General features: G+C 45.6%; 1 protein-coding gene across 4 annotated transcripts in view; it reads left to right on the forward strand.

Annotated features, from left to right (window-relative positions):
* The window catches only part of RAB11FIP4 (RAB11 family interacting protein 4), a 130,405-nt gene that overhangs the window by 92,450 nt on the left and 10,114 nt on the right, over nucleotides 1-27,841 (forward strand). The window contains exons 1-8 of one of the 4 annotated variants that reach the window (XM_055726512.1): nucleotides 6,458-6,553; nucleotides 17,951-18,174; nucleotides 21,847-22,038; nucleotides 23,547-23,681; nucleotides 25,171-25,206; nucleotides 26,116-26,215; nucleotides 26,631-26,734; nucleotides 27,246-27,386. In XM_055726512.1, the coding sequence (XP_055582487.1) occupies nucleotides 18,032-18,174; nucleotides 21,847-22,038; nucleotides 23,547-23,681; nucleotides 25,171-25,206; nucleotides 26,116-26,215; nucleotides 26,631-26,734; nucleotides 27,246-27,386 (851 nt within the window). In that variant the 5' untranslated portion in view covers nucleotides 6,458-6,553; nucleotides 17,951-18,031. Of the gene's footprint in view, nucleotides 1-6,457; nucleotides 6,554-12,676; nucleotides 12,701-17,950; nucleotides 18,175-21,846; nucleotides 22,039-23,546; nucleotides 23,682-25,170; nucleotides 25,207-26,115; nucleotides 26,216-26,630; nucleotides 26,735-27,245; nucleotides 27,387-27,841 lie in introns of those variants that run through there. The other 3 variants (XM_055726521.1, XM_055726498.1, XM_055726504.1) reach the window with 3 other exon arrangements.

The following is a 27,841-nucleotide window of genomic DNA, read 5'->3' on the forward strand; positions in this document are numbered from 1 at the left end:
ATGCACAGAGCTGAAACTACCAAAAGGTCTGTTCTTCAGCCAGCAGCCTGTTTTTTACAGACTATGCAAAGCAGAATCCAGCAGAGCTACACATCCGTCAGAGGGGCTGTCAGAACCCTCTGCTCTGTCCACATCTCCAGGCTCACCTAACTCCTGGCCAGTTGCTTGCTCGGGAAAATCAGCCAATAAAGCCTACTGTCACTGCAGCCACAGAGTTTATTTTTAAATTATTTATTATAAAATTATAAAAATATTATAGAAAAATAATAAATAAAATTATTTATTAAACAGAGGAGTTTATTTGCCACAGTAGAGACAGCTGAGTATATGTGTGTGTGTATTTTTGGTGCAACGTGGAGCTGCTTGGCACCACCTTGGCTTAAGCTTTAAGTTGGTTGAGGGATGCTCACACTTCCCTTGCCGTCTTCTGTTCTCTTGTCTGCGAATTGAATGTGTCTATGCCCTCAGCCTGCACAGTCCTCCCAGCCCATTCCTAAAGGACAGGCTACATATTTTTCATTTAGATTTGCTCATGAAACCTGTTGTTTTATTTTAATCTTGTATTATTGGGCATTTTGACGAAGGCTAAGTAGAACAGGTTTTGTGCCGGGCATGTTTTTGTAATGCTTTTGACAAAGGCACTTTAATTGTGAATTCACAGCTACTATTAGGAGATACCTTCAGAGCCTGTTATGAAAAAATTATACAGTTGCAGTGATGAGCAAAAAATAAACTGCTTTAAAGAAGGGGGTGCATATCCTGTTTCACTGTCAGGCCTTTGGATTTGCAGTTCTTGACTTACTGTCCCTCAGGCTTTGGAGAGGAACACAGAAATTTTTTCCAAATGCAGCCTCATTATGCCACCAAAGTGTAACCTACTGAGGGCAAAGAGGTTGCAAGTAGCTCATCTCTAGAGAGCAATGGGTAAGTCTCCTGAAACGTCTTTGTGCTGTAATTGCATGCCACAGAAGTAGGTCCAACTTCATTGCTCTTGTCTGTGCAGAGACCTTCATTTGCGAGCCCTTCGTTTGACCCATGCTGTTTGATCTGCCAGGCTGCTTGCCCTATTCCTGAGGATAGTATACAAGCACACACTCTGCTTTTGTTAATGTTTAACGGGATCATAGGGAGAGCAGACCCCCATGGCCCGTCCCATGGCGTAGAGCCTGGAGAGCTGCTTCCCTGCTTGCTAAAATAAGCCTCTCTGCAGAGGGGTCTTGTTTTTTGGGAGTGGGAGCAGGGGTTGAGCTGAGCCTGCTCCCACCCGGAGCAATGTTCCCATGCAGCTGTAGTTTGGAGCTGACCTCCTCACCCTGTCCTGGGGTGCAGGGATGGGGAGGGCAAAGGGGATACTGCAGAATGCTCTGAAGAGGCTCTAGCTGCTGTAAATGTAGCCTGCTGCTGCTCTCTCTACAGTCTGCAGCTCAGCAGCTCCATGCTTTTCCTGCTTTCATGCTATCTTAGCCTCCTCCTGGCTTCCCCTTCAGAGAAGTCATGGGAACAAACTGTAGTTGGGAGAGAGTTCACTCTGCACTCCCTCTGTCCCCTCTTCCCTACCTGAAAGTCTGTCTTTGCCTTTTCTGATTGTAAGATCTTTGCGGCAGGGACTGTACGCTCCCTGTGTTTCTGCAGAAACAAGCTTAATTAGGGATCATTCTTGGTTTGTTCTGTCATAATAAAAGGGATTCATAGTAACACTGCAGTAATTCACACCAGTCTCATTGCGTTTGCTTCAAAGGAGACGCTCCAAAATAAGATGAGAGTAGATGAGATGGAGATCAGACCAGCTGTAATTACTAGTCTGCGATATCTCATTTTGAAGCAGAGCAGTTACGTGCAGTAGTAACTTGGCCGGCTATTATTGTAGGGGAAAAACCCACACAAAAGGTATTTTTACATAAGTATCTGTGTGAAATAGCCACAAATATTCATCAGAGAGAGCATGATTAAAGGCCCTTGAAGCATGATTGGAGTTGCCAGTTTTCATGAGATAATTAAGATGCGGGTTTGGTATATACATTCTGGTGATCTCATTATCTTCATTATTAATTAGTCTCTGTTCTTCACATTTCAGCTCCAGTTTCTTGTCATTAGGGTGACTAGCCTATAAGCAATGCGTTAGTAGATTCAGAGGAAGGATTTTTGCCTCTGGAACAGTAGAGGAGGTGCCAGCCTTTGTTCAGAACTGCTCCAGAAGAAATTGCAGGGCTTTGTACAAGATCAGGAGGTGTCCCTGCCGTAAACACTTTCAACAACGCCCCTTGCCTGGCATTTCCTGGCCAGGAGCCCCTGGTTTCAGCAGGCACTCTGGCTGCCTCTACTGGAAATCATAAAATGGTTTGGGTCGGAAGGGACCTTAAAGATCATCTAGTTCCAACCTCCCTGCCCTGGGTGCTCCAAGCCCCGTCCAGCCTGGCCTTGGACATTGCCAGGGATGGGGCACCCACAGCTGCTCTGGGCAACCCATGCCAGAGCCTCAGCACCCTCACAGGGAAGAGTGAGTAGTGATTGTGATTTAGGCACTCAGCTCTGTATTTAGTAATCTTCCTCTAAGCACTCAAATATGAGTATTTTGCCCAAATTTCCTCTGGCATGCTTCTGCAAGCACCTTTTTTCCAGGATACTTAGCATTATTAATCTGGCAGTACCAAGCATCCTTTTGCCAGTGTAACCATCTCTCTTCTTCTTTTCTGTGGTAATGGGGATAAAAGTCTACTCTCCACTAACAGAAAGGTGGTTGTCACCATCCTAACCTCAACCCTGGACAGGAATGAAGAGTACTCATACTTTGCCAATGCCACCATGTACAAGTAGGCATACGGCAGATGAGATTTAGGAAAAACTAAGATGAATTAACTAAGATGAATTAAGATGGAAACTGAGTGTGAAGATATGCCCTACCATTTCCAGGGGCCAGCTGTTATGTACTGGAGGAGCATGTCTGCCATTGTACAGCTTTCCTTTGAAAAGTGGAAAGGCTGCCATTGATGGAGTCAGAAAATACCATGTTCATGAGGGTCTCAGTGGGCAGATCCTATTCATGTGAACTGCTCACGAAGCCTGGGGTATCTTTCAATGTCTGTGGTCACCTGAGCTGTTACTAACGTGCACAGATTCTTCAGCTGCCTGAAATCACAGCAAGGGAATAGACCTCCAGAGTCTCAGATGGGAAAAACGTATCATGCAACATCTCCTTCTCTGGCACTGACTCATTGAGTTGCAGCTGCCAGTCTTACTAAGCAGAAGCTGCTATCCTGGGCATTTCGTGCAGCCGTGCAGCCCTTCCTCCTCACCCTGGCTGCTCTCAGGCAGGAAGCAGTTCAAGGTCTGTGTCACTCCCGATGTAGTTCTCATTCCTCCAAGAAAGGCAGTGATAGCCACCTTCCCTCCCTCAGCCGTGACAATGTGCTCTGGTTTTCCCTTTGTAGGAAACAAATCATAAGCGTTCGTAAACAGAAAACTATCACTTTACCATGAAATATGTAAAAAGTAAGGGGTTTGTCTCAATGGAGATCAAAGCCAGCCTATAACAATCTCTGCTTAATCAGGCTTAGCTTTAGTGAAATGAGAAATGGACCTATATTATAGCTATGGTTATTAATAAAGTCTTTATACAGTCATTCCTTAATAAGAGCTGGTTGTCTAAAATGTGTACGTTTTCTGGGATTTTAGTGAGGAGCACTTCTATCAATGAGACATTTATGCCTTCTCAATTTTTACTATGTAATAAATGGCAAAGCCCTGGGTAGCATACTGAGTAATACATCCAGCAGGTGTACCAAACAGTTGTGCGTATGTTCTTAACATCTCTATTAGAATACTGGTTTTAACAGTAGCTGCTTGACCTGTTGAAGATTTATTTTACGTTTTCCTCCTCACAAGCTATTGAAAGGATAGCTGTATTGGGAAATCATTCTGTAAGTATCAGGAACTGTTTCACGATGTGTCATAGTACTGCCTGAGCAGTGTAACAATAGAAACACTTCTTATTTGCGTCTTTCAGGAAACCATTAAAAAACATACTGTGCAAGTAATTATTTTATTTATGATTGTTATTTATTCGGCAATGAACCCCTGACATACAACTGTCTTTCAAAATGAAAGGAAAAGCAGATTTTAGAAGTGTCCTATTTAGTAAGCAGTGAAGTTGTCTGTCCCCAGATCTGTCTTGTAAAAATTGCTTTCCTGTTAATTTAGATTAATGAATAGAAGGATGTCTGGGAGGTGTTTTTGATCCCTGGTACACTGTTCATTATCAGCTTTTGCTCAGCTTCCCTGGAGAGCTCCCAAACAGGAGGGCTCCGGAGCCTGCTGCCGCTGCAGGGAGCCCAGGGTCTGCTGGCCCTGGTGTGTGGGGACCTTGCTGAGGCCGAGGGACCTCCTCGGACACGTGAGGGTGGCCGTGTGTGTTGGCTGGAGGTGCACTTTGCTTTCAGCTGTTGCTGTTACACTTTATTACACTAAACCTAAGGCGTCCCCTGCCCTTCCAAAGCTTCTCTGTTCAGCAGAGACAGAATTCATTTTCTTTTGATGAACTGGATAAAGGGTCAAGTTCAGTGAATTGCTTTAAGCTTTATGTGTAAGAATAGAGGCTAATGAATTTCTTTTGCTTTTGCTTTTTTAACGACAATATTTTGCACTTAGAAGTCGCTGGCTGCGATGATGATGAGCACGGGCTCAGGCAACACCTGGGACATGCGACATTAAGCTGGTAGATGGATTTGAATGAAGCATGAACCGATGGGCTTGTCACTGCCCGCTTTGGTCTGTTTTCTTACAATTTCCTTATCTTCTGCTCCAAGTGACTCCTGCGCCTTTCTCCTCCCCAGAAAATGCCCTGTCTTTGAACACTATGAAGTCCAAAAGATTTGAGTATAGAAGTATAAAGTATTTAAATGACCTTTCAATCATTTACATCTACAGCATCTCTGTAACTCTGTATATGAGCACTGTTACTAAAGTACAGCGCAAACAGCTTTGTGTAACTCTTTTGAAATACTCAAAGCTACCTTTAAAAATAGGATTTGGAATGTGGCAGGATCCAGTGGGAGGGTAACGACTGGGGATTCTTTGCTTTTCAGAGTCTTTCAGTGCCATTAGGCTGGCAGGGAGGTGCTCACTGTGCTCAACCTTCAGGACTGTGTTTCCTTCCGTGTGTAATACTCTGGTGAAAACGGTGACAGGGGGTAAGGGTGGGGTTTGGCTCCAGGACAGCAGTATTGCAGAAAATGGTTGTTGGAATACCACCCCACTGCCTTTGAGTCCTCTACTGCAAAGCCACTGAAACAGATTTTATTTCTTTAATTTTTTCTTTATTAGCACAGACAGCACAGGCAGGACAATTCTTAGGAGGTGTTGCTAAAAAGGAAGTTACACAACTTCTAAGAAGTGAATTTAAAATAACCAAGTCAGTGTGCATGTTCTCAGCCTTTTGTTTTGCTTTTCTTTATCTTGTAGCTAAAAGGATTAAAATCAGGGACAGAACAGACATCACTTCCTACTAGGATCTGTTTTGCTTAGTAGCACACTGAGGGTGTTTTACGTTGGCACCACCATCACGGGGAGGCTGTACCTGTGTTGTGTCACACCAGGCAGGCGAGGTCATCTGCAGTGAACCCCAGTGTTCCCTGAGGCTGTCCCCCTCTGGGGACCTGGCATCCCCACTGCCCTTGGGGGCTCTGCCCTCCAGGGCAGCCCCTTCACTTTACCTGAAAATCGGTCAGTAAAAATTCCTCCGTTGGCGGGCTGCTGGCCCCCGACGCCGGGGAGGAGAAGCCGGTGGGTGCAGCAGCCCGGGGCGCAGGCGATGCATCACCCACCCTCACCTAGGGCAGCCCTGGGACCCCTTCCCACTGCGCCGGGCCAAACAGGTCTCTGCTGCCCGAGGTTTGAGCACAGGGATATGCATATATATACATAATACATACACACACATATATATATATGTATGTATAGATATATATATATTTAGAATTAGGCGGGTTTTAAGCCACATTTCATTTCTAGGGAAGGCAGCTTCCTTTTCTAACCATGATCACGGATAATTTTGAGCCAAACTGAAGAATTACGGCACCACCACCCCCAGCAGGGTGCGGGCGACTCCCGCCACGAACCCGGCCTCCCAGGCGCAGCCCCCCGCAAACCATCCGCAAACCAACCCGTTGGGGATTGTTGGTTTGCACTTAGGAGTCGCTGGCTGCGATGATGATGAGCGCGGGCTCAGGCAGCACCTGGGACATGCGACATTAAGCTGGTAGATGGATTTGCATGAAGCATGAACCGATGGGCTTGTCACTGCCCGCCCGATTGTTGCGGCTGAAGGCCAAACCCCCCGCGCAGCGGCGTCACGGCGCCCCGGTACCACGCCTACACCAGGGATACACACACCGCCCCCCCCGCCCCCCGCGTTGCCTAGCAACCGCGGGGCGGGTCGCTCCGCCCCCTCAGCGGGGCGGGGCCGGGCCGTGGGGACGGCACCGACCTCCCGGCGCCGGGCCAGGCGCGGGCAGCCCGGCGGCGCAAGGCGGGAGGCGGCCGGTGTCTTCGGCGCGGGGTGAGGGGCAGCTTCGCGGTGGTGCTGGGGGTTTCCACGCCGTGGCACCGGCGCGAGGGATGCGGGGGGAGACCCGTGCGGCGGCACCCGCCGGTGGTCGCGGCTGGACGCGGGTTGCGGAATTCCCCCGGACCCGCGGGGTTTGCTGTGGGCAGGAGGGGGAAGAGCATCTCGGCGAGCTCTGCCTGCAGTACCGGCGGGTTTGTGGTTGCAGGGAGCGTTTTGCAAGCGGGGAAGCGGGCAGGTACAGCGCAACCGTGCCGGGTTGTGTTTGGGGTTTGTTGTTTTTTTTCTCCTGTTTGCCTAGGGAGGGGTTTGTCCCTCCAGGGCCACGTCTGCTGAAAGAAAGGTTGGGCGGGCAGTGGGAGAAGTGAGCAGGTCCGGGAGAGCTCTGGCAGTACTCTTAACGCTGGGGAGAAATGCAAACCCATGTCTTGGCCAGCCGTGCGTGGTGAAACGGGGTGTCGGGGAAGAAGGGGGGCTCTTCCTGCGTAGCTGAGCCTCACGCGCTGCTCGGGGCTCTCACCTGGAGATCACCCAGTATCTGGGCTTTAAAATCTTTAAAAAAGAGAAGAAACGAGTACTTTTTAAGGGTAAACGCAAGCAAGGGGCTTGTTGTGTAATTGTTTTCTGTGGCACTGGTGATGTGTTTGGATTGCCGTTACTTATTGTTAAATATTTTTTAACACCCAACTGTGGTTCTGAATGCATTTGCTGGCTCTGGGATGCTGGTGACATAGTCGGGAAAAAATGATGCACGGTTAGTATGTGGCTGTCACACAGTCTGGTCTGTAACTACGGGGTCTCGTAAATAGCCCTCATGCGGGACCCGCATTACCCTAACGTGGTGGGTGAGGTGGTCCTGCCCCTGCTGAACTGAGTGGGGTCAGGCCTGTGTATGTGCTCGGCAGCATCAGCGAGCGGTTCACGGCAGAGCTCTTCCTCTGATGCTTTCAGCGGTGGGAGCATAGGAGGTATCTTGGTGTGGAGTTGCTTGTGTCTCTCTGAAACGCAGGCGGGCAGTTGTGCTTTTCTGTTATGCAGAAGTGGCATGTGGCAGAGATGCCGGGGCAGGCAAATGCCATCCCTGCTCTGTGCCATGCTAGTGCTGATTTTTGGGTGGCAGTCTAATGTTACTGCTTTGCTAGTAGCAATATTCTTCTTTCGTTTTGGCAGATCTATAGTTAGTGGCTTTGGGGGCACAGATAATTTATCCTCATGTTATTTGGCTGATTTAACTACTTATGTTAAGGAGGAGGGACAGTTGAGAGAACACTACTGAAATAGGTTCAAAATACGTTCCCTGAACGTGGACTTCATGGCACCTGTATTCAAGCCCTTTATACCAGTATAATTTGTGACTCTTTCAATCCCTTTTGATACGCTGTCACAGCTGTTCCCATTCAAAATGATCTTACTCCAGTCAGGTGGTGTGCTGAATGTGGGGCTGCACCCCAGTGATGGGACTAGACTGCTGTCCCTAATCATTTCTTGGTTCTCAGTAAGAAGTGAAGCGGTGGTGTTGGTGATGCGAGAGATTTTTCTGCCTGTGGCCCTTCTGACTTTTGAGGAGAGGGGAATAACATGGTGTCCCCACCGGGTGAGTTCAGTAGTGTGGAATATTATTCACACAACTGGGTACAGAAGGGGACAGTGGATTTTCTTCTGGTTGTTTGGCAACATCTGCCCCAACCGAAAGGAGCTTGAGCTGTTCCCGATGCTCGATGTGGTAACCTTCAAGCAGTTTTAAAACTTCTTTTATTTGGGCTTCTTTTAACTTGTTGTTTGAAGAATTACTGCAAACAGCAGCAAGTCTCCCAGAAGCCACCTGACATACAGATGTTTCTCAGCTGTGGTTGCCTTGTCACGGCTCTTGCCACCATGGTGGTTGGGGGATCTTAGCCATGTGCAAAGGCTGCAAAACAGAACACTTTCCATGCCAAGATGGGAAGGGGAATGAAATAGCTTTGCTTCAGTTATTGATTAACCAGTCCTGTCACATGTTAAGCACACCTTGAGCTTAATTCTTTCAGTCTTTTGAATACAGCGTCCTAGTGAAAGATTTTAAATGGTTATAAAACTAATCATGTGTTGCTGTTGAATTAACCGTTATTCAAACATTAATATTATCAAATGCTTCCCATATTTGGTTAGCTGAGCCCTTAAATTCTGAATTGCAGCACAACGTAATTCCTTTTGATCTTACTATAGTCATTTAGGTTGATAGCTGTACTGAACACAAAACCATGCTTTGGGCACTGTGTTGCAGCTAACACCACTGGTTAGTAGTAGGGGTCTCTGGGTATGGCTCTGCTTTGAACCCTGTTTTCAGTGTGTAAACTAATGTTGCTACAAATGTTTTTTACTTGATTGCCATCTGTTTTGTCTGTGCAGGTTCAAGGGTAGAACTACCTCCTGCCTACACATAGCTGTAAACTCTAAAATAAGCCATGTTTTGTATTTTACCATATAAGTGAAAAAACAGTTTGTTGACTGTGCCAGAGTTTATGATCACTGGGTTCTTCATTTGTGTTTGTCATTTGTCGAGTGGTATGATGTGCTTGGCAGCCCTTCTACAATACAATTCAGTGCTTTCACTTCACTGTAAGAAACTAAAAAAGCAGGTACGTGAGAGCCTTTCTTTAAAAATAAATAAAATTACTTTTATAAATAGATGGGGAAACTGATTTTTTTAAAAAAAAGCAGTGCTTGCAAACTTTGCTGGATAAAGGCTGCAATTCCAGTTATTCCTGCAGCAGAGACGCCTTAACCTGCGGTTTGCCCAGCCACCAGCTGAAGAGCAGCCAAGGTCCTGGAGCTCCTTCCTCCTCCTAATGAAGAGCTCTTCAGAGCTACTTCAGTATTTCTTAAACATGAAGTAAATTAGTTTTTAGGCTTGTCTGCATTCACACTGACCAATGAGCTCTGGGAAGTGTTTCTCTATAAACTAGAGCAAAGCCACATCCTTAATGATTTCCCTCTGCTTGCCAACGTAAACTATTCATCATCAAGCATGGCTGGATTTCTTATGGCGCTGGGGAAACTCGAGATGTTTCTCTACCTCTTGGGGTCTGAAGTTTCTCCCATTCCCCAGTCATTCCTCCCCTCTGGAGACTGCAGTGTAATCTAGCCCGGGTGGGTGGGAAGACAGAAATACGATTTGTGAGGCAAAAAGTCCTGTTTTCTTTGTTTTTCTTTAAATGCCTTTATTTCCTTGTGTTTGCTGGAGGCCAAACTTCTGCAGTATTATACAAAAGAAATGCAAATATTATAGTTTCCAGTTTCTTTGGGGGAAGGGAATTTGATCAGGGCTCCTGTAAATAATTAGCTTAGACATAGGCAGAATTGTGCCTGCCTGGGACAGCGTCTGCCTGTTCTTCACACTGTTTGTACCTAGCAGTACTCTTGGGGACACTCGGAGTACCCTCCTCCTCGCCCAGGTGTGGAGCAGCGCTAAGTCTGCTCAAAGAGCTCTTCACCCATGTGCCTGCAGCACCTGTGGGCGAGTATGATGCAAGGGTTTTTTTTGCTATTTACTGAGTGCCCGACTGGGTGACCTTGAGGCTTGTCAAGGAAAACAAGTTAGCGTGTGAGCTCAGCTGTCTCCTGAGCAGCAAACACCATTTGCAAAGAGCATCTTGTAACTTACAGACTCGGTTAATTAAGGAACTGAACTGAGAAGCAAGCACTGGACTGTGCTTCAGGCTTAAAATAAAGACATTTCTTTGCAAGCAGCCTCCAGCTCTCTTCGACATGGTAGAGGTGTTCATTTGTAGTATTGCTTCAAAATACCATAAGCTGACCTTTACCTCTGGCCCTTGGTTTTGAAGGCTGGTCTACGCTGGGATGTTTTTCGCGTGCCTTTTGCTGTGAACTGCAGCTCTGCGCTTCCTGTGCACGGGCAGCGCTGTGACGTCCTGCCTGCGGTTGGCTCCATGGACCCCAGACATGGTCTGCGTAGTTTTGTCACACACTGTACGTGTCAACATAATGGTGACCACTGCTGCCTGAGATGTGCCACCTTGGCTGGCCCCACTGCCCCCAGGGGCAGGTTTAACAGGGGCAGGCCTGCGCGTCAGTCCTAGGAAACGGGCCTTGGTAAGAGTTTGATATTTTCTGTCTTCCCTCCCTGTTAGTGCTGTTCTGACTTTAAAAATAGAAAGAGATTGTCTCATCTCAAGGCAAAGGCTTCTCAAGAGGGTTAATCATGTCATGTTTATTATCTGCTGCGTAGATCTTTTTAGGCAAGTATCGTGAATAATTATTTCTTAGTTTAGTTGTATACCAGCTTTTTTAAACCAAGGGCTGCAGCACCCCTACGCATGCGATGCAATGTTGACCATGGCTCACTTCAGCGGCGGTTGCTGAACTTTGGTGCCGTGCTCTGGAGGAGGGGGTGGCAGGCAGGTATCTGCTGTGGTATGTCCTAGCAGTTCCCTGCATGGGAAGGGCTGTGCCACCAGTCTGCCGAAGTCTGGCAGCTTGCACAGCACCTTAGGGATTCCTGAGTGACATCCTCATGGTATACCAGCATTGTGCCACTTCGCACCTCTTTTTCTAGGTATGTGAGAGAGAATGGAAACTGTCTTGCAGCTCAGAGCTGAAAGTGCCCTAATCAATGTTGGAACAAGATGCCAAACAGTCTGGTGGGTTTTATTCTGAACTGTGGTTGATGTGCTGGCCCTGGCCGTGCTGAAGGTGAAGGGGATGCACTTTTCTTCCTAACACAGCAGTCTAGGATGTTTTTTCTTTTGCAAAGAGATGCTCCTTGCTTTGAGCCCCTGGTGATGGCTGATGAGTGTATGGCTGTCTAGTAGTGGGAAGCAGCCCAGGGAGTGATGGGGAGCAACTTCAAAGTAATGGGAAAGAGCCTTCCCCCCTGCCCCCTCTTCTCTTTAGAGAATCAAATTAGCAGCCTGCTAAAGTCTTTTAATGTTAAAACTTTCAGAGCATGAACAATGACCTGTGAAAAGGAGTGCTTGGATCTAGACCCTGTGCGTGATGAGGTCTGGCGTCTCTATTATGGCCAATTAAAGTGACAGGTAGCAGTGTAAACACTCCTGACTCCTGCCGTTCCCTGGCTGGCTCCAGGCTGCACACTGCCTTTCTCCTCTGCCTTGGAAAAGGCATGTCAGTTTGAACTTCCTATCCAGAGCACAAAGCAGTCTTTCAAAACCTCTGTGCCCTCCACTCGTGTGGTTCAGCATCAACAGCCCAGAAGCTGAGGCTTGGTCTTTCAGTCAAAACCTGTTGTCCTTGACTTGCACGATTGTATGAGATACAGATGTTATCTTGCAAAGGAAGCAGGAGGCTGGCAGTGCGCTGCAGCACAGGCATGGCTTGCTCTCATCTGGGGACTCTGCCAGCTTTCCAGCATGCTGTCCAGCACTCGATCCTATATTTGGATTTTAGAAATAAACTTCCTCCTAGAAGTCCTTTCCAATACCCACAGCAGCTTTGTGTGTGAACCTTTGCCTTAAACTGAGCTTCAAATAATAGATTTGGGTAACCAGTCAGTCAGAGGAAGATGTTCTGTTGAGCAAACTGACTTGTAGCCCTAGAATAGCTGCTTATTTGAGCAGCTTAGTGAAATAACCATGATCTGCATGCTGATAGGAACTCTTGAGAGATTTTGAACTCCCAGCTCTGTGGGGAGACTGGGTGCTCTTCCATGCTGCAGCAGGAGATGGAAGCAGTTTCTATGACTTCCTCCCTCCCCCGTCAGCCTACCTGCAAGCCACGCCGCTGCGCATGGCAGCCACTGCTGCGCCTTGTGCTTGGCTGCAGCTGTGTGGGTGAGAGCCGGCAGTGGTTTGCTCGGCTTCCTCATGGGCGCAGATGCACAAGTGTGGTCTTACTTAGTGCTTCTGCATTTTCCACTTACGTAAGTTTCTCCTGCTCCCAGTCAGATCAAAGGGTAGATCAGCATCTTCCCACCTGCCTGACAACTGAAGAGGAAAGGAAATATGTTGGGGGAGAATCTGTGCTTTAAAAGAAGTTCATAGCCCACTTGGTGTAAATATGCAAATGTTTGTAGAGGAGTGGCATTTCTAAACACACACTGGTGAGAAATGCTTCACGCCCTTCTTTGTTACCCAGGAATTAAGAGAATGCTTGCCTTCCGATGCAGTGGCTGCTTAAATAAAGGTGAGAGAGCCTGGATTTTCTCTGTGATGGATGTGCAGCAGTAACTAACATTTCATCTGAGACCACCAAGCCTGGCACACCTCCACGTGGCACCTCTTCCAGTTGCAGTGAGGAGACTTTTCCTGCACTCTTGCTGGGGAAAAAACCTGGATGGTGGGGGTGCAGAGACTCAGACTTGCATCTCCCCCACAGCGAGCAGATTCAGCTTGTCGGATGGGTGCAGGTCAGGGGTGTGATCCTGGTGAGGGACATGCCATGGCTGACGTGCATGTGGCATTTCTTGTTTCTGGTTGCACGTGAGGGTTCCAGCTCTCGCTAATCAGATTGCCCAGTGATGGGAGACTTGGATCTGCTTTTCTTCCCTGTCTTCTCTGGAATACTGGGAGGCTGTCTAAATGTCAGGGGTGCTGGTGATTTGGCTGCGATGGGAGTGAATTTTAACTAGTCTTGCTCTTCAGCATGAATGTATTGATGTAGGCATGTCATGTAGCCTGTCTGTCAGCCAAGTTACTAGGATTCAGCTGCTTTATGTGCATATTTTAGGGATTGCTTCCAACCTGGGAAAGCCCAACTAGGTCACCGCAGGGCAAGGCAGAGCTGTTTTCCCATACCCACCTAATGCTGACGCCGCTTTCCTGCCCCACAAGGATCTGAAGGAATCTATGGGAATCCCTGTCTTCTGGCTCCTGCTTCTGTTTGGGGTGGCTGTGCAAAGGCAGGCTGTGCTTACTCATCTGGCTTCAATGCAGCCACACAATTGCCTCTTTCGAAGAAGGGAATTCATTAGTTTCTGTGAAGTGGCCTTGGATCTTTGGGCAGCAGGTGCTTCTATAGAGCAAACTGTTGCTGAATATTCAACAGTTGCTATACAAGCGTCTGGCCGACTGCCTGTGAAGCACTTGGGAGTTATCTTGAGCATCCGATTAGATAAAGCACAAAGTACTTACTGCTTTAAAGCTACCTGCAGCTATGTTGTGTTGGTGATATTTTAATGTACGATTGGTTTTGGTTTTATGTGAATCTTGCAAGATCATAAGCAGCAACTTATCTCTTTTGACTCAGCCAACAATGAAGGGAACTGCCTAGCAGGATGAGAAACACCGTGATTCATATTCAGGTTGTCAGAACCTCATTCTCTTACTGGTTTCAGCTAATGGCATGTACACTGGAAACAAATGACTCAGGACAGAAGTGTCGCCTAGTCTTTAACACACTGTTTAAACTCAAGTTAGCTCTTTCAAGGCTACCTGAATAACACCTGTTCTTGCTAACCTCTAATTTGATACATGAAGTACTGTAGATGCCTAAACTGAAGGAATAATTAGAGAGTTTAAGATGTGCAATCAGCCTTTTCTTTTTGTGGGGTTTTTTTTCTTTCAGAAGTTTTGTTTTCTTACGTGTGGTCTGTAAGCAGCTTGTGCTAGATGGCATCATTGAAAGTATGGTCCTGTGCGAAACTGTGATCACTGAACAATTACAGCTGCAAATATCTTACAGCTTTAGTCAGTAAGGTGTGGATGCCTTTATATTCTTTACTAGCAATGTGCCCCAATTATGACTTCTTGGAGGAGCTTTCTTAACCTGTATTAGTTGTTTTAAAAGTGCTTTGTTTCCTTCTACTGGTTACTTAGGCAAGAGAAGGAAAACTTTTTGTTAAATGTGTAACTGAAGGCTGATTTCATCAAGGGAGCTGAAGAGATACCTCGGTGGTGTTATCCAAGACCCATGCTTTACAGGATTTCTGCGCTGCACATCAGAGCTATTCTTTGTGCCTAGAAATGCTGCATTATTAGGGGTGTAGTGATTCCCCACCCCTAAGCTCTTAAAACTTAATAGCTAAGCACATAATTCCTGCCCACAGAAAGCTGTCATGCAGGCTTCAGCACGGTGGCTGTCACTGGTCCTAGTTTCTGTACATCTTGCTGGAGCAGCGATCTTCAGCACTGATTGTAGGTGGACCTTCAGCACTTAAAAGCATGAATAAGCAGCTGATGCAGCTGCTGGAGCTGAGCCTCCCTGGCAGGATTGCTCATCAAGCTGCTTGCTTTGAAAGAGCTGGGGTCTTCAGTGTGTGATTTGGCTGCCAGGTACTCAGAAGAGCAGCTGAGATGTGCCTCCTAAACACCCACTTGGTTTGTGCAGGTCTGTGGAGGAGAGGGGGGCTGCTGTGGTGTGCTGCGTGGTGTCTGCTTTCCTTGCTGTGAGGGAGCAGCGGAGGGCAGCTGAGGGGGAGCTTCTCAAAGGAGCTTGGCTGACCCATGTTCTGCGTTTATCCAGTCCCTGTCAGTCCCTGAGCTCCCCACAGGCCGATGGGACCAGCAGAAGGGAGGACCAGCTTCCAGGAGGAGTTCCAAGTCTTGCAGAGAGGCATTTCAGAAGCTGTAAAGCAGGTGTTCAGGCTTATGATGGGTCATTGCCTCCAAAAGCTCATTTCTTTCTTTTTTTTGTTTGGTTTTTTTTTTTTTTGTGGGGCTTAGAAGTGAAAGTTTAGGAGCAGAGTAATTACGCTTTTTAAAATTAATAAATGGTACTGACCAGCATGGGTACTGTCTGCACTGTACCTATAGATCAGCACTCTAATACAAGTAAATATGTGAAGGTTAGGTTACCAGAAAGTGACAGGAAAGAAAAGTGAGCCCTTAGCCTTTATAGATGACACTGCACATTTAATTGCTAATGGACTTCTTTTAAAGAGCATCTAGGCTCCTATTATTAGAAATAGCAAATGTGTGGTGTTACCTGCAGGGAACAAAAAGGGAGTCTGTCATGGTTTTCTTGACCTTTACTTTCTTGTGTTAATTTGTTTAATGCCAGTGAGATTTTTCCTGCTGTAAAAACTTGCTTAAGCAGAGAGTTCTCCAAGACCTCTGAAGAAGGCATGCTAATGGCGAGGTAGGGCTGAGCAAGAGCTGTTTCTTCCTTTCCTCCTGTGATTTGCATACTCCTACTTCAGTGCTCCACTGTGTGCTCTGTGCCTCTCTCTTTCCCTCCTGGATCAGACTTTTACCAGCTGGTGCAATTCCATAACAGCAGCCAGGGCTTTATTGCATTAAACTTTTAAAGAGAAACAGGAGCTCTGTGCCTGTGGGGCTTAGTGTGCAGGAGAAAACTTTGGGGAAATGTTAGATAAAGAAAGACTCGTGGATACTTCTGAAACTTCTTAATTGCTCTTAATGAGCTCTACTTTTTTGACACCTACTGAAAAGGTCTTATTGCTTGTGCTGTGTATTTGTGGATCCCAAGGTACTTTGCAAAGAGCAATGGTGTCATTATCCCTGCTTGCGTGTGAGGATGCGAGGTGCAGGTCAGAAGACAGTGCTGAAGAACCTGGGGCTATAGCAGGGCCAGGGCAGACTCCATGGCTGGTGTCGGACCTGGCAAACCACCAGCTTCTTGCAGACAAGGGATAGTGGCCGTGCTGAAGGTGCAGCGGCTCAGAGCTATCAATTTGATTGCATGAGGCAGCATTGCTTCAATAAATACTACATGGCATAGACCAAGAATAAGTCCTTTTGGACACCTCTTGGAGCAGTACCTAGGGAAAGTTTCAGGTTTAGTAAGGCTGATGCAGAAAAGTGGGAGAAGGCATGTGCACACACGTGTGCTTATTATTGTATGGTGCTGAAGTGACTTACTGGAATTACTTGTGTACCTGGAAGACCTGTTGAAAGCTCACCTAGAAAAGCATCCAGGTATCTGCTCTGAGTATGTACCTAGAGATTCACACTGCAGGTGAAGCTGACCTTTTCACTGCTTGGGTGTTCATTAGTTAACTAGGTTTGAGCAGGTGGGATGGTTTTGAATTTCTTAAACCTCCATACGCTAGGAGTTTTCACAGTCACATAAATTGGTATTTCAGGAAAAGTGGAAAGTGATACCTTCTAGCAGCAACCATTTCTAGTAGCAGTTTTTGCAAATCTTAAAAACCTGCACCGTCTGGCTGACTCCTCTCATGTTGAGGTGAAAAAGGCACTGAGAAAAATTGGTGTCATCAGCATAGAACATCGCTAGTTCTGCAAAAGGGGATTTTAGCCACCGTGGTTCTAGCATAGGAGCGTCCAGAGGCTACAGGGGTTGACTTGAAGCTACTCTGCTGCAAGCAATGCCACTGTAAATGTGTCCCAGTGAATGTGCTTGCCAGAAGGGCAGCTGGTGTTTGCAGTGGTGCCAGGCTGCCAGCACCGTGGGCTTCCTGGGGAAGGAGCTGGACAGGATGACAGCTGGACCTAAATATGAGGTGTATCCATGAAAGAAATGCTTTGTTACTTGCACTAGTTAACTAAGCCTTAATTGCATGATTGTCTTAACTTGCTGGCAATAGTTCAGTGGTATAGCTGCCTGTGGAGTTTACAGGTGAGCTTTGCAGCGGAGCTCTGAGTCAGAGCATTTGCAGGACTTACTCTGGAGTCATTTGTGTCACGCTGAATGGGAATTGTCAAAGCAGTATTGTGTTGTTATGTATCGAAGGATAGAGTAAAATCTTAAGACTGTATTTTTTTCAGTTAAGAATTTTTATTTGTCCCTCAGGGAGAAGCAAATAGAGAACAGCTTATCTTGGCTATTGTGAGTGTTCATGGGGCAAGAAGGGGAGGGAGGAGACAAACAGCTAGAGCAAAGTGTTGCAGTAATGAGAATGATGTCTTATTTTAGTTGATACTTAATCAAGACTTGCAGCTCCAGGAAGCAGGAACAGATGGCTTTGGCTTTGTTTTTTTTCCCTGCTCTCTTATATCTTTGATTGTCACCAAGACTTACCATAAATGTTTTAACACCTGCCAGCTTTTTTTTCACTGTATATTTTTGCCCATCCTCGAAGACAGAGTAAACTGTTAGACTTTTCGGGCTTGCTTTTGTTTAATTGATAACATTAATCACAGAACAACTCTTAGTGACTTTATGTATTCTTTCAAAGGATGCCTCTTTTATAAAGCAAACTTTGAGGATATTTATTATTTCAAGTGCGTTTTGGTAGTAAAATAGGGCAAAGCTGACTGCCTTTTATACCTGGGTGTTGTGTCCCTCTGCTATAGAAGAGTCAGAGATGGTATTTGAGCCTTTCTGGAAGGTGCCAGGTTCCTCAGGGGCTTAAAGAACTGGCTTTGTAAAGCACGTCAGCCTTTTTGGTTTGTGGCTTTTATCTAGTGTTACTCTTGCTTACCAGGGCATCCAGAGTGGTTTATTGCTTCTCCTGTATCCGTCTAACTGCCTTGAAGGATGATCTGAATTGACTCCCGATTCTTCTTTTGCCAGGGTAGCGAAATCCAGGACTGCACCTACTTGGACAGTGAAAGCGCCTACAGTGAGTCGGAGCTCTTCCCTGATGACGACGCGATGACTCTAGCACAGCAAGAAGTTCACCATGAATCTGACATGGACAGTGCTATTGAGAGCGCCCAGAGCTCGGAGGCCTCCGACGTGTGCCGGAGCGAGGAGAAGGACAGTGTGCTTGGTGGCCTGTTTCTGCCTGGTGACAAGTGAGTGGTGGTTTTGCCTCATGGCACCCCTGTTTTGAGGCATGTGCAAAAGGACCAGGGAGGAAGGAATCTTCATGTGACTAAACCATACTGTGGGAGGCTGAGGATGCCTGAAGGATTTAGAAACTTAATATCAATTTACAGTGTAAGGGAGATGGATGTCTAGGTCCCCTAAGTGGCTTAGATAATTCAGTCCTGGCTCCTTCTGGCATGTTCTGCGAGCACTCATGGGACTTGCATGTTGTGTGTTGAAGTGGAAGTGTTGGGTCTCTCCAGAATGGATCGCTTCATTAGCATGCCCCAAAACTTGGGATCTTCTGTGTTCCCAAAACCTTTATATGCTGAATTAAAACAAATACTTCCTGCAAAGGAGTGCAATATGGGCAGTGCTACTTTAGTCTTTTGTAATCTAGTTATCCGAAAACGTGGGCTCTGCAGATTTGCTTTGCAGCTTTATGTACCAAGTTAATTCTGTGTTTCTAATTTTCCATAACCTTTAGTGTGCAACAGTAAATTGTGTTTAACACGGGGTGTCCTGGCATGTGTGTGTGTAACCATAGCTTGCTGTTAACACAAGATGTCTCTGTAATCCTAACTTGACTCTTCCCAGGTGTGTACCTGGGGCTGTTGCTGAAAGCTGACTGGGGGCAGGGAAAGGACCCAACTTGATTTAATCCTGCTTTGAACTGAGTTAATGCAGTACCACAGGACGGAGCTCAGCTGGGCTTGCTTTGTAAGCCTCTGCCCTGTCTTCCCTATTTTTGCTTGTCTTGATTTGTGCCTCTTGAGCTTCTTTCACTGCTAAGACAGTCCTCCTTCTCTCTCCTGGGACTCCTCAGATGCTCTCTGTGCAGCCTCATTCCTACCCTCCTCCCAAATTTCCCAGCTAGCTGAGATCTGGCCTTCTCCCATTTGCCCAAGCAATCCCAGAGACTTTATCAAGATAATTCCTGTTTTCATCTGCTCTTTATCAATCCTGTCTCCTTGCCTTGTGGTGCCCAGTTCTTCAAAGTACCAATCCTTGCGGTGACTGACTTTTACCCATACTGTGTTTGAAATTAGGATCTTTCCTCCCAGCTGTGCTGTTCAGGCTCTGGTGAAGGGGGTGGGGGAGGCATTGTGCATCCTGTACTCTCCTTCTACTGAGGGCAGGAACTACTAAGAGCTATTGTGCTACTACTGATAGATCTTGGTTTGTCCTCTGAGGCCCCCTCAGCTTTGGTAAATCTGTGGGAAAACGCTTGGGAAGCTTCAGGCTTTTATGTTAAAAGACAATAGAGATTTTTACCTTGGCCAAACTGTGATAGCTGCTTGTTGAAGAAGCAGGTGGGCTGTGTATCAGGTGTGTCAGCCCTGTGAAGCCCTGCTCTGAAGAACAGGAAAGAGCTTTTAAAAGAAACAAACCTGAAAAGCATTTTTGCAATCAGACAGTGTTAGAATGGGGAAAAACAGCTTTAGAAAAAAACAAACCTGAAAGCATTTCTAAAATCAGAAAGTATTAAAATGGAGAAAACTGGCTGCTTTTAGCAGCTCCCTTGAAAATGACTGTGCAATTCCTAGACAATTTCAGCCTGTGGCTGGTTATGAGTTCAGGATCTACCGTGAGCATGGACTTATATAAAGTTTGGCAAAGTTTAGGAATAACTACAAATTAAAAGTTCTAAGCAGCATTACCAGGCGGATCCAGCAGTGGTGACTGTTTGTGTAGCTGCCGTAAAAGAAATTTAGCCAGGCAATGCATGAGGGATAATGGGCTACTGTTCCAGTCTGTTGGCAAGTGGTGATGTTCCAGGGCTGTTATGCTGGAAAGTGGATTTTATGGACAAGTATGTGTGATCAGTCCTCAGCTGGGGTGGTAACTCACCTCTGTCTGTGGTGGAAGTGTTATGAGGAGCTTCTTCCTAAACTGAGTTGGCGTAACAACATGGAGAGATGCAAACAGCAGTTGGAGTTACCCAGATCTTAGCAATACACAGTATGTCCGTGGCACAGCAGCTCTTTAAGAATAGATGTTTGTGTGATGTGTTGAGCTTCTCAATAATATATCTCCCAGCCAAGAAGCCTTGGTAAGTTCGATCTATTTCTAGCATGAGTATTCCTGTCTTCATCCTTTAATAGTGTGCCAGGCTTGACTTGCCCCAATTTCTGTTAATGTGAATTAGATAAATGAATTGCAGGTTATAAATGGATCTCATCAAAACAGGAGAAACAAAAGAGCATACATCTGAAAAGTTGGCAGGCTTCCTCTTCTACTAATTGCTTTTGGAGGAAGGGGTATGCAAATAATGCTTGCACCATAGGCCAGAGGAACACTGTTGCATCTCTTGTTTACAGTTCACAAATGTAGTATTACGGGAAGAGGAATCTCCCTGTTTGCAGAAGTGCAGGGTATGGTTAAGAGGCTCTAGGCAGATCCAGAAGAAACCTAGGAGGCAATACTGTTGAGCTGCTGGAGAACATCAGCTGGGAGCTACTGTCCTGTGGCTCAGCTAGTGGAGTTGAAGATGCAGGCACTGTGCACTGAAGCAGAGGGGGTGAAAAATTTAACCCAATCCGCACAGTGTCAGCGGACTGAGTAGGCAGACTGTACTGTATTGAGGCACTGGATTCTGTTTTGTAGTAGGGGCACAGTAATGTGTTGGGCAGCTCCAGGGCTTCTGAAGTGGAGTGTGTGTTTCAGGTCTTAGACTTGCATTTTCTGTAGGGAGAAGTTTGTTTATAAGAACTTGTATGCAAATTTATTGGATTGTCTGTCGGAATGCCTTACTGAGGTGGGAGCTGAGCAAATCTGTGTAAAATATCTGCCTCTGCAAGATAGCATGCTGCATGACTGCAGGGTGGTCTGGACTCTGGGCAGGAGAATCACCATGCACCCTCTGCAGCAAACTTACTCTGTTGTACTAGATGTGATGTGCTCAAAACTGCTCTGCCAGGTGCTTTCCTATGGTGCCTGGCTCTGCTGATCTATACCTGTATGCCCTCTCTCTCTGAGGTCACAGGGTTCTGCCATTCCCTGTGGGTTTGGCATTATTTTAGGTACTTCTCTGACAGTAAAGCAGCCTTTTCCTGTGGCCCGTATCTCCTCTGAAAGACACGTTTTGTCATGATGGAAGGAAGGGTGGGAACCCAGTCTCCGTTAGGTCACATCAGTAGGTGACTCTGGCATGCAGTGAGCTGAAGTTTGTTTCTGACCACACAAAAGAGAGTGTGGCTGGAACTCATGGGGTGTGGGAGAGGGTTTATGGGGATTACTGGGAAACTCTGATTGTGGAATAGAGTGACAGCCTTTGTCTTGTACCTGTTCTTTTCGCTACCCCGTGCATTTCAGACTTATCTGAACAGTTCCTGCATTCAGATCAGAAGTCCCATAAGCAGCGATCTTCACCACGACATGGACATGGTGACTGAGGATTGTTGAGGTGTGCTCTTTAAAGTGAAATGGTTTGTGTTGATCCAAACCTGTCTCACAGGTAGTTTGTTCATAGATTCTCATGCTCTTGTCTTTCAAGGCAATGTCAAATACACATCAGATGTATTTAGGGCTCTATAGTTTTTTAACACAAAGTGGGTTATAACCTCAAATGAGGAGACAAGCTGTAAAGGCGGAAGATTCCGTGTGAGGTGAGATGCTATCAAAGTCTGCCTTCGAGACGTTTTGACCTCTTGTTTCAGGTCAAGTCCTCACAACCCTTCTGCAGCATCTGACCTCTCAACTTATTCCACCGCCTCTCTGATCAGTAATGAAGAACAGTTTGAAGACTATGGGGAAGGAGATGATGTGGATTTTACTCCCAGTAGCCCATGTCCTGATGATGAGACCAGAACCAACGCCTACTCTGACCTTGGCTCATCTGTATCTTCCAGGTTGCTCCTTATTCATTAACAAACAGTTTTTCAGTTTTGTCCTTCTCTGAGCATGGGTGACCATACCAGAGTTTACACTGGTTACATAGACTCATCTTAAAAGCAAAATGTTATCCATTCATTTTCTGCCCTCCAACCGACAGGCTACATTTATTAATAAGAGATATAGTAAATATGTTGTTTCTGGTAACCTCTGTTGGATTCTGTTGAAATAACTGGGCTGTTTTGCTTGTAGAGATTTTTCTATTGCAAACTGTGGGTTTCACAGTTATCTGCTGCAAACTGGAAACCAACTGAATGCTATCCACCAGCCCTGATACAGTGGAGGGAAGATCTGTGAGAGAGCTGCTTCTCTTTAGTGTTCTGATACTACAGATCCCTTGCACTAACCTGTAAGGTGAAGTGCTGTGTATGGACAGGGGGTTATTTGAAATAAGCATCCATATTGACTTTGAATGTCTTGGAAAACATAAGCAAGTAGCTGCTGTCTATTAGGAGCTGGAAATGCCACTACAGTCCACCAGATTCCTGCATGTGACCTCAGTCTCTGTTAACTTTTACATCCTGTGGCCAAGTCAGTGGCTGATTGCCAAGCAAGGGAATGGGTGGATAGGGTTGGGGAAGAGCCAAGTGTGAAGATGCTCTAGGATTTGTCTGCTTGGATCGATAACCGTGAAGGTCTTGTGCTTCATTGCCAACACAGGACAAGCTCACCGCATCCCTGTGTTCCGCATGCAACCCCCATGTGCTACCCTCTGTTTCAAGCACTTCTGCAATCCAGCCTTGCCACCTCTGTCGTGCATGCAGAGCCAGCACCCCTCTCCAGAGACCCTTCATGATGATGGCTTGTGTCCTTCATCCCCTGTTTCCTCAGGTCTATGCAGCCCTTTCCATTCTCATTCCTGGGGTTCTGTGCACTTCATGCCATGATTGCTGTCTTTTTATTTGAGTTTATTTTCTCTTTATCATGCCAAAAGCTACTGCTATCTCCTCTTTAGACCTATGTGCACTTCTCCCTCCCTCCCTCATTCTAGGGTTCCTTCCGTCCTACCATCTGAGGGGGTTTGTGTGACTACTTCTTACCAGACCACTCTGTTTTTCATCTTCCTCTCTTTCCCTTGGAGAAAAGATTCTTCAGGTTGCATGCCAGGCTCTAGTCAGAAGGTGGACAGATTTAGGGGGGAACATTGCTGAGGTGGGACATACTCACGTAGCTGCTTTTGCTACATGCATCGCATGGACTCCGTATACCTTTAGCTGTTCTTCTAGTCACCCAAACTGATTCTTTTCACCGACACCCAGAACATGTCCTGTAAAGCCTCAACTCGGGTAGGCTTGCCCTAAGACTAGCATTCTCCATCAACAGCTCTGTGTTAGATGAGCTGTGGTTAGAGGTGGCTCCCCAAGTCCTTCATCTGCAATTCTGACACACAGACATGCAGTCAAGAGGAAAACCTGTCGTGAGTTGGTTACTATAGCCAGTAACATCTCTCCTTTCCTGCAAACAGCGCTGGCCAAACACCCCGAAAAATGAGGCATGTTTATAACAGCGAGTTACTGGATGTTTACTGCTCACAGTGCTGCAAAAAGATAAATCTACTCAACGATTTGGAAGCCAGGCTGAAAAACTTGAAAGCAAACAGGTAAGCAGCCTATTGCACTGCTTTTAGCAATGCCTCCTTGAAATGGGACTAGCTAGTGGCAGGAGGAGAGGAAGCAAAAGTCCTTTCCTTCCCTGTGTCCCATTCTCCCATTCTGTCTTACATATGTGGTGTTCTTACAAAACAGTAAGAAATTCAGACCTTGACATTTAGCCTGAACCAAAATGCTGGTATTCATTACCTAGTAAGTATTTTTCCGACTTAAGGTGCAGATAGCATTAATAAACTCAAATATTTTAAGCAATGGACTCCTGATTGCAGAGTGAGAGTGCTATTTCCAGGATTTTTTTCTCAGGAATTGGGGTCTGCTGTGCAGCTTAGTGCAGATCTACAGTTAGCTACTCTTCTCCGGGTGGGAAGGAGTGACCTGGCAGATCCTTAGCTAATGCATGCAACCTTACATAGGCCTCTCCTAAAGCTGTTGGTCAGCAGAGGTACTTCATTCCTGTAGGAATTTTTTTGTCCTCAAGGGAACTTGGAAAAACAATGAGTCCTATGGCAGAAGTTACTTTTGGGGTTCTGTGCAATTTCAGCTTTTTCCTGACACTTCTATCTCTGCCACTTCATCCACTTCTAAACTGTACTGAGCACTTGGAAAGAATCCAGTGCTTACAACAATCATCTAAGGTTTTTGATGGAATTATTTTGGTGGGCTTCTAGCTCCCCCTAGAAACTGAATGTAAATCCTGCCTGTCTTCATAGTCCTTGGCACAGAGCGCACTGCACTGCTTCTTCTCTTGATGACACAGCAGCATAGTATTTGATATGAACAATGTTCCTGCCCTAGCAAGGAGTCTGCTAACACCCAGACCGTGACCAGCTGGAGCATTGGTAATTTTATGAGTGAGGCTATACGTACCTGGCTGAAAGAGAGCAATGCTCTGACAAAGAGCTGTGGGTCTGTGTGCTGCACACAGAGATGAGACATTCTCTTATCAAGATATGCAGCTGGATATTTTGATTTGGTTTGAGTGCTTTTGTCTGAGGTCTAGTCCTTCATTTAGGTAATACCGGCCTGTGGCTGCAAAAGGGAACTGTAAAAATGGAAAGGAAGCGTCTCAGTTCCTGTGCTGAACTGGGAAGCATTATGAGGAAGGATAAACTGTTTATAAAATAATCTAAAACCTGGGCATCCAGAATAAATGTCCATCACTAACTCAGTGTCCCTTTGTGGTGTTTCTAATGTTAGTTTCACTCTGATTTACACTGACAAATCTCTGCTAAATATAACAGTATTTGCAAATTGACTCATTAATGATCACAGTAATTTGTGGCTCCACTCATCTTAATGTTGTTGGTAACTGCAGCTTTTGATTAAGTTGCCTAATAGTACTGTTCACGGAATCATTTTCTTACTCTGCTAAAAAAGTCAATACTATGTTTCATTGTGCAATTCAGCCGAAGTTTAAGATTGAATCCAACACTCAAATAAGTGTTTAATTCCTGTATCATTCCCTCTGTATCCATGTAGCCCTAACAGGAAAATATCAAGCACAGCTTTTGGAAGGTAAGAGTCTTCAACTTTTTTATGAATACATGTGGAATCAGCTGTAACAATTCCATAAGTGGGGGTGGGAAGGGAGAGGAGGAATAAGTTTCAGAAAACAAAAATATACCAAGACAAGTTCTCAGGGAAGGGGCCTGTATTTGGATAGAGATGTTACAGAGTACTGAAGTCACTGCTAGTCTTGAAGCAGGCCCCTGAACTGGAAAGAGCTCTGTTCAGAACACAGATAGTTGCTTTCTTGTCTGCCAGCTTTCTTCCGTTTATACTGCTATTCCACCAGTCCAGCTATTGCTTCTTTCACCCTCATAATGTGGCCCTTTTTGTTATTGTTGCCAAAATGCAAAGGAAAGCAAGAGCATCCCTTTAAAAAGGACTTAGAGAACTGTAATCTTCCTTTGCATGAACCAGCCCTGGGCTGGGGAGGGCTTTAAGTTTCAAGAATATTTTAGATGAACTCCAGTGTTGTGTATTTGACACAAATCTATAGTGGTAACTGCTTGATACTTCCTTTTTTCTGTTTCTTAAATAAGTTTTTACTGTGTGAAATCTTCTAGATTAACTGTACCAACCAGTGTGCAGTGGTGGCCTTATTTTAAGTTTCTAATAAGGCAAATACAACTCAGTACGCAGTGTGAATAAGGCTGAGTAATTTTTAAACTATGTTAATGCTGGTGGCAGATTCTATCAAAAGCAACAAAGAACCCTAGAACTAACGTCATTTATTGTGCTCAGTATGACTTCATTTAGTTACCAGTCCCTTGTAAGACTTCAACAATTGTAATTGTCACTGAAATGATTACACAGATTTTAGCATCAGACATTCAAAGTGCAAAGCCAGGCTATAAGACAGTGCCCAGGCTTTCTCCTTCATCCTCATCAAGTAAAATAACTACCCTTCTGATCTTTCAGACAACTCTTCCACAACAGTAACTTCAGCAGCAGTAATGGCAGCACAGAAGACCTGTTCAGAGACAGTATAGACTCCTGTGATAACGATATCACTGAAAAGGTGAGGAGCTGTGTGCACTAAGGTTACTGTACCCAGCAGAATCCTGCTGGAGACATGCATCAACTGACAAAGCTCTCTTGCTCACAGTTGCCAGTGATCTGAAGTAGCTCATTGAAAACATCCTTAATATTTCATTAATATTGTGACTTCGCTTCACAAAAATGCAATAACTGTGCAAGTACACACCTAGGCATTGTGTTACTTCTTTACTGTATATTTACATTGATAGCCTTCAAGGAAAATGCAGGGTCTGGGCAACTCAAAGTTTCGGAGCTTGATTTCATCACTGGGTGAATTTGCAGGGAAATATGCTCCCCTTAAAAAGGGTAGCGTAGCTAGATGCCAGTTAGGAACAGTGAAAGGATGTATTAAAGTTAGATTCAAACTCTCAATTCTTTTCCATGCCCCCTTCCAGGTAACATACCTAGAAAAAAAGGTGACAGAACTGGAGAATGATAGCCTGACAAATGGTGACCTGAAGAGCAAGCTGAAACAAGAGAACACACAACTAGTTCACAGGTAATAAAGCACGGAGCCAGGTCTCTGCCATGTCAGAGCAAAGCAAGAACAGAGTTGTAGGGAAGGAGCAGCTGTACCTGTAGACTATGACCAATTCTTCTGCCTCAGTGCTGACGGGTAAAAGAAGGCTTTATCAGAGAAATCCAAGTGGATTATTTTCAGCGAGCAGAGGCCTTACAAGCAAGTTTCTTAGTACAGAGATGTTACTGACTTGTACAGAGGAAACTTGTCTCTTACAAGACAGGTTGCCCCTGGTTTGTTTTTCTTGCACATAGCAAGACAGAAGGCTGGGTCATAGTCCCAGCTTCTTGAGACAGAGAATGAAAGAATAATAGATGAACTGATACTACTTAATTCTAAATGAGAGATATTAGAGGAGGTTAAATGCTAGCAAAGGTGGTGAAGTAGAATGACATAAAGGAATGGGGAGGAAAGGGAGAAGCAGTGAAGCTGCATGCTTTTGTTTTTTTAAAGTACTTGTAAAGCTGTTAATGAGATCTGGTTTCCTTAGAGTTCATGAGCTGGAAGAACTATTGAAAGACCAAGAAACATCAGCAGAACAGACCCTGGAAGAAGAGATAAAGAGACATAGAGAAGCATATAGCAAGTATGAAAAAGAGAAGGGCACTGAAATTGAACTGCTAAATACAAGGTAACTAACATCTTGGTGCCACCCAGTCAGAACAGAGTAAAAATTCTTCTTTTCTTCATTTTACTTTGCATGGAAATGTAGGCTGTTCACAACCAGACAGTGCACAGATGGTTACAGGTTAGTAGTTCGGTAGAGTAGCTGTGCAGTTGCATGTCTAATGCCCAAAAGCTTGGAGGATGCTTTACATTAATGCTTTAATCCACGTGGCCCATGGAGACAGCTTAGCTGGGTATTTGGCATGGATTCAAGGAGGGAATTGTGACCAGCTGTAGCAAACACTTGTGTCTGCAATTGTTTCTTCATACTTAATTCTTTTTAGATACCTGTTGTTAGAAGCATAACAGTCTGAGGGTCAGTCTAGCATTTTTGGCCCTAAAAACAAACAAAAAGCACACAGTAGCTTGTGATTAAAAAATACTAAGATTAGAAGGACTGTCTTGTCTGGTCTCTTTATC

The sequence above is a fragment of the Falco cherrug genome, chromosome 1 (assembly GCF_023634085.1).
Source record: "Falco cherrug isolate bFalChe1 chromosome 1, bFalChe1.pri, whole genome shotgun sequence".
Taxonomy (NCBI): Eukaryota; Metazoa; Chordata; class Aves; order Falconiformes; family Falconidae; genus Falco; species Falco cherrug.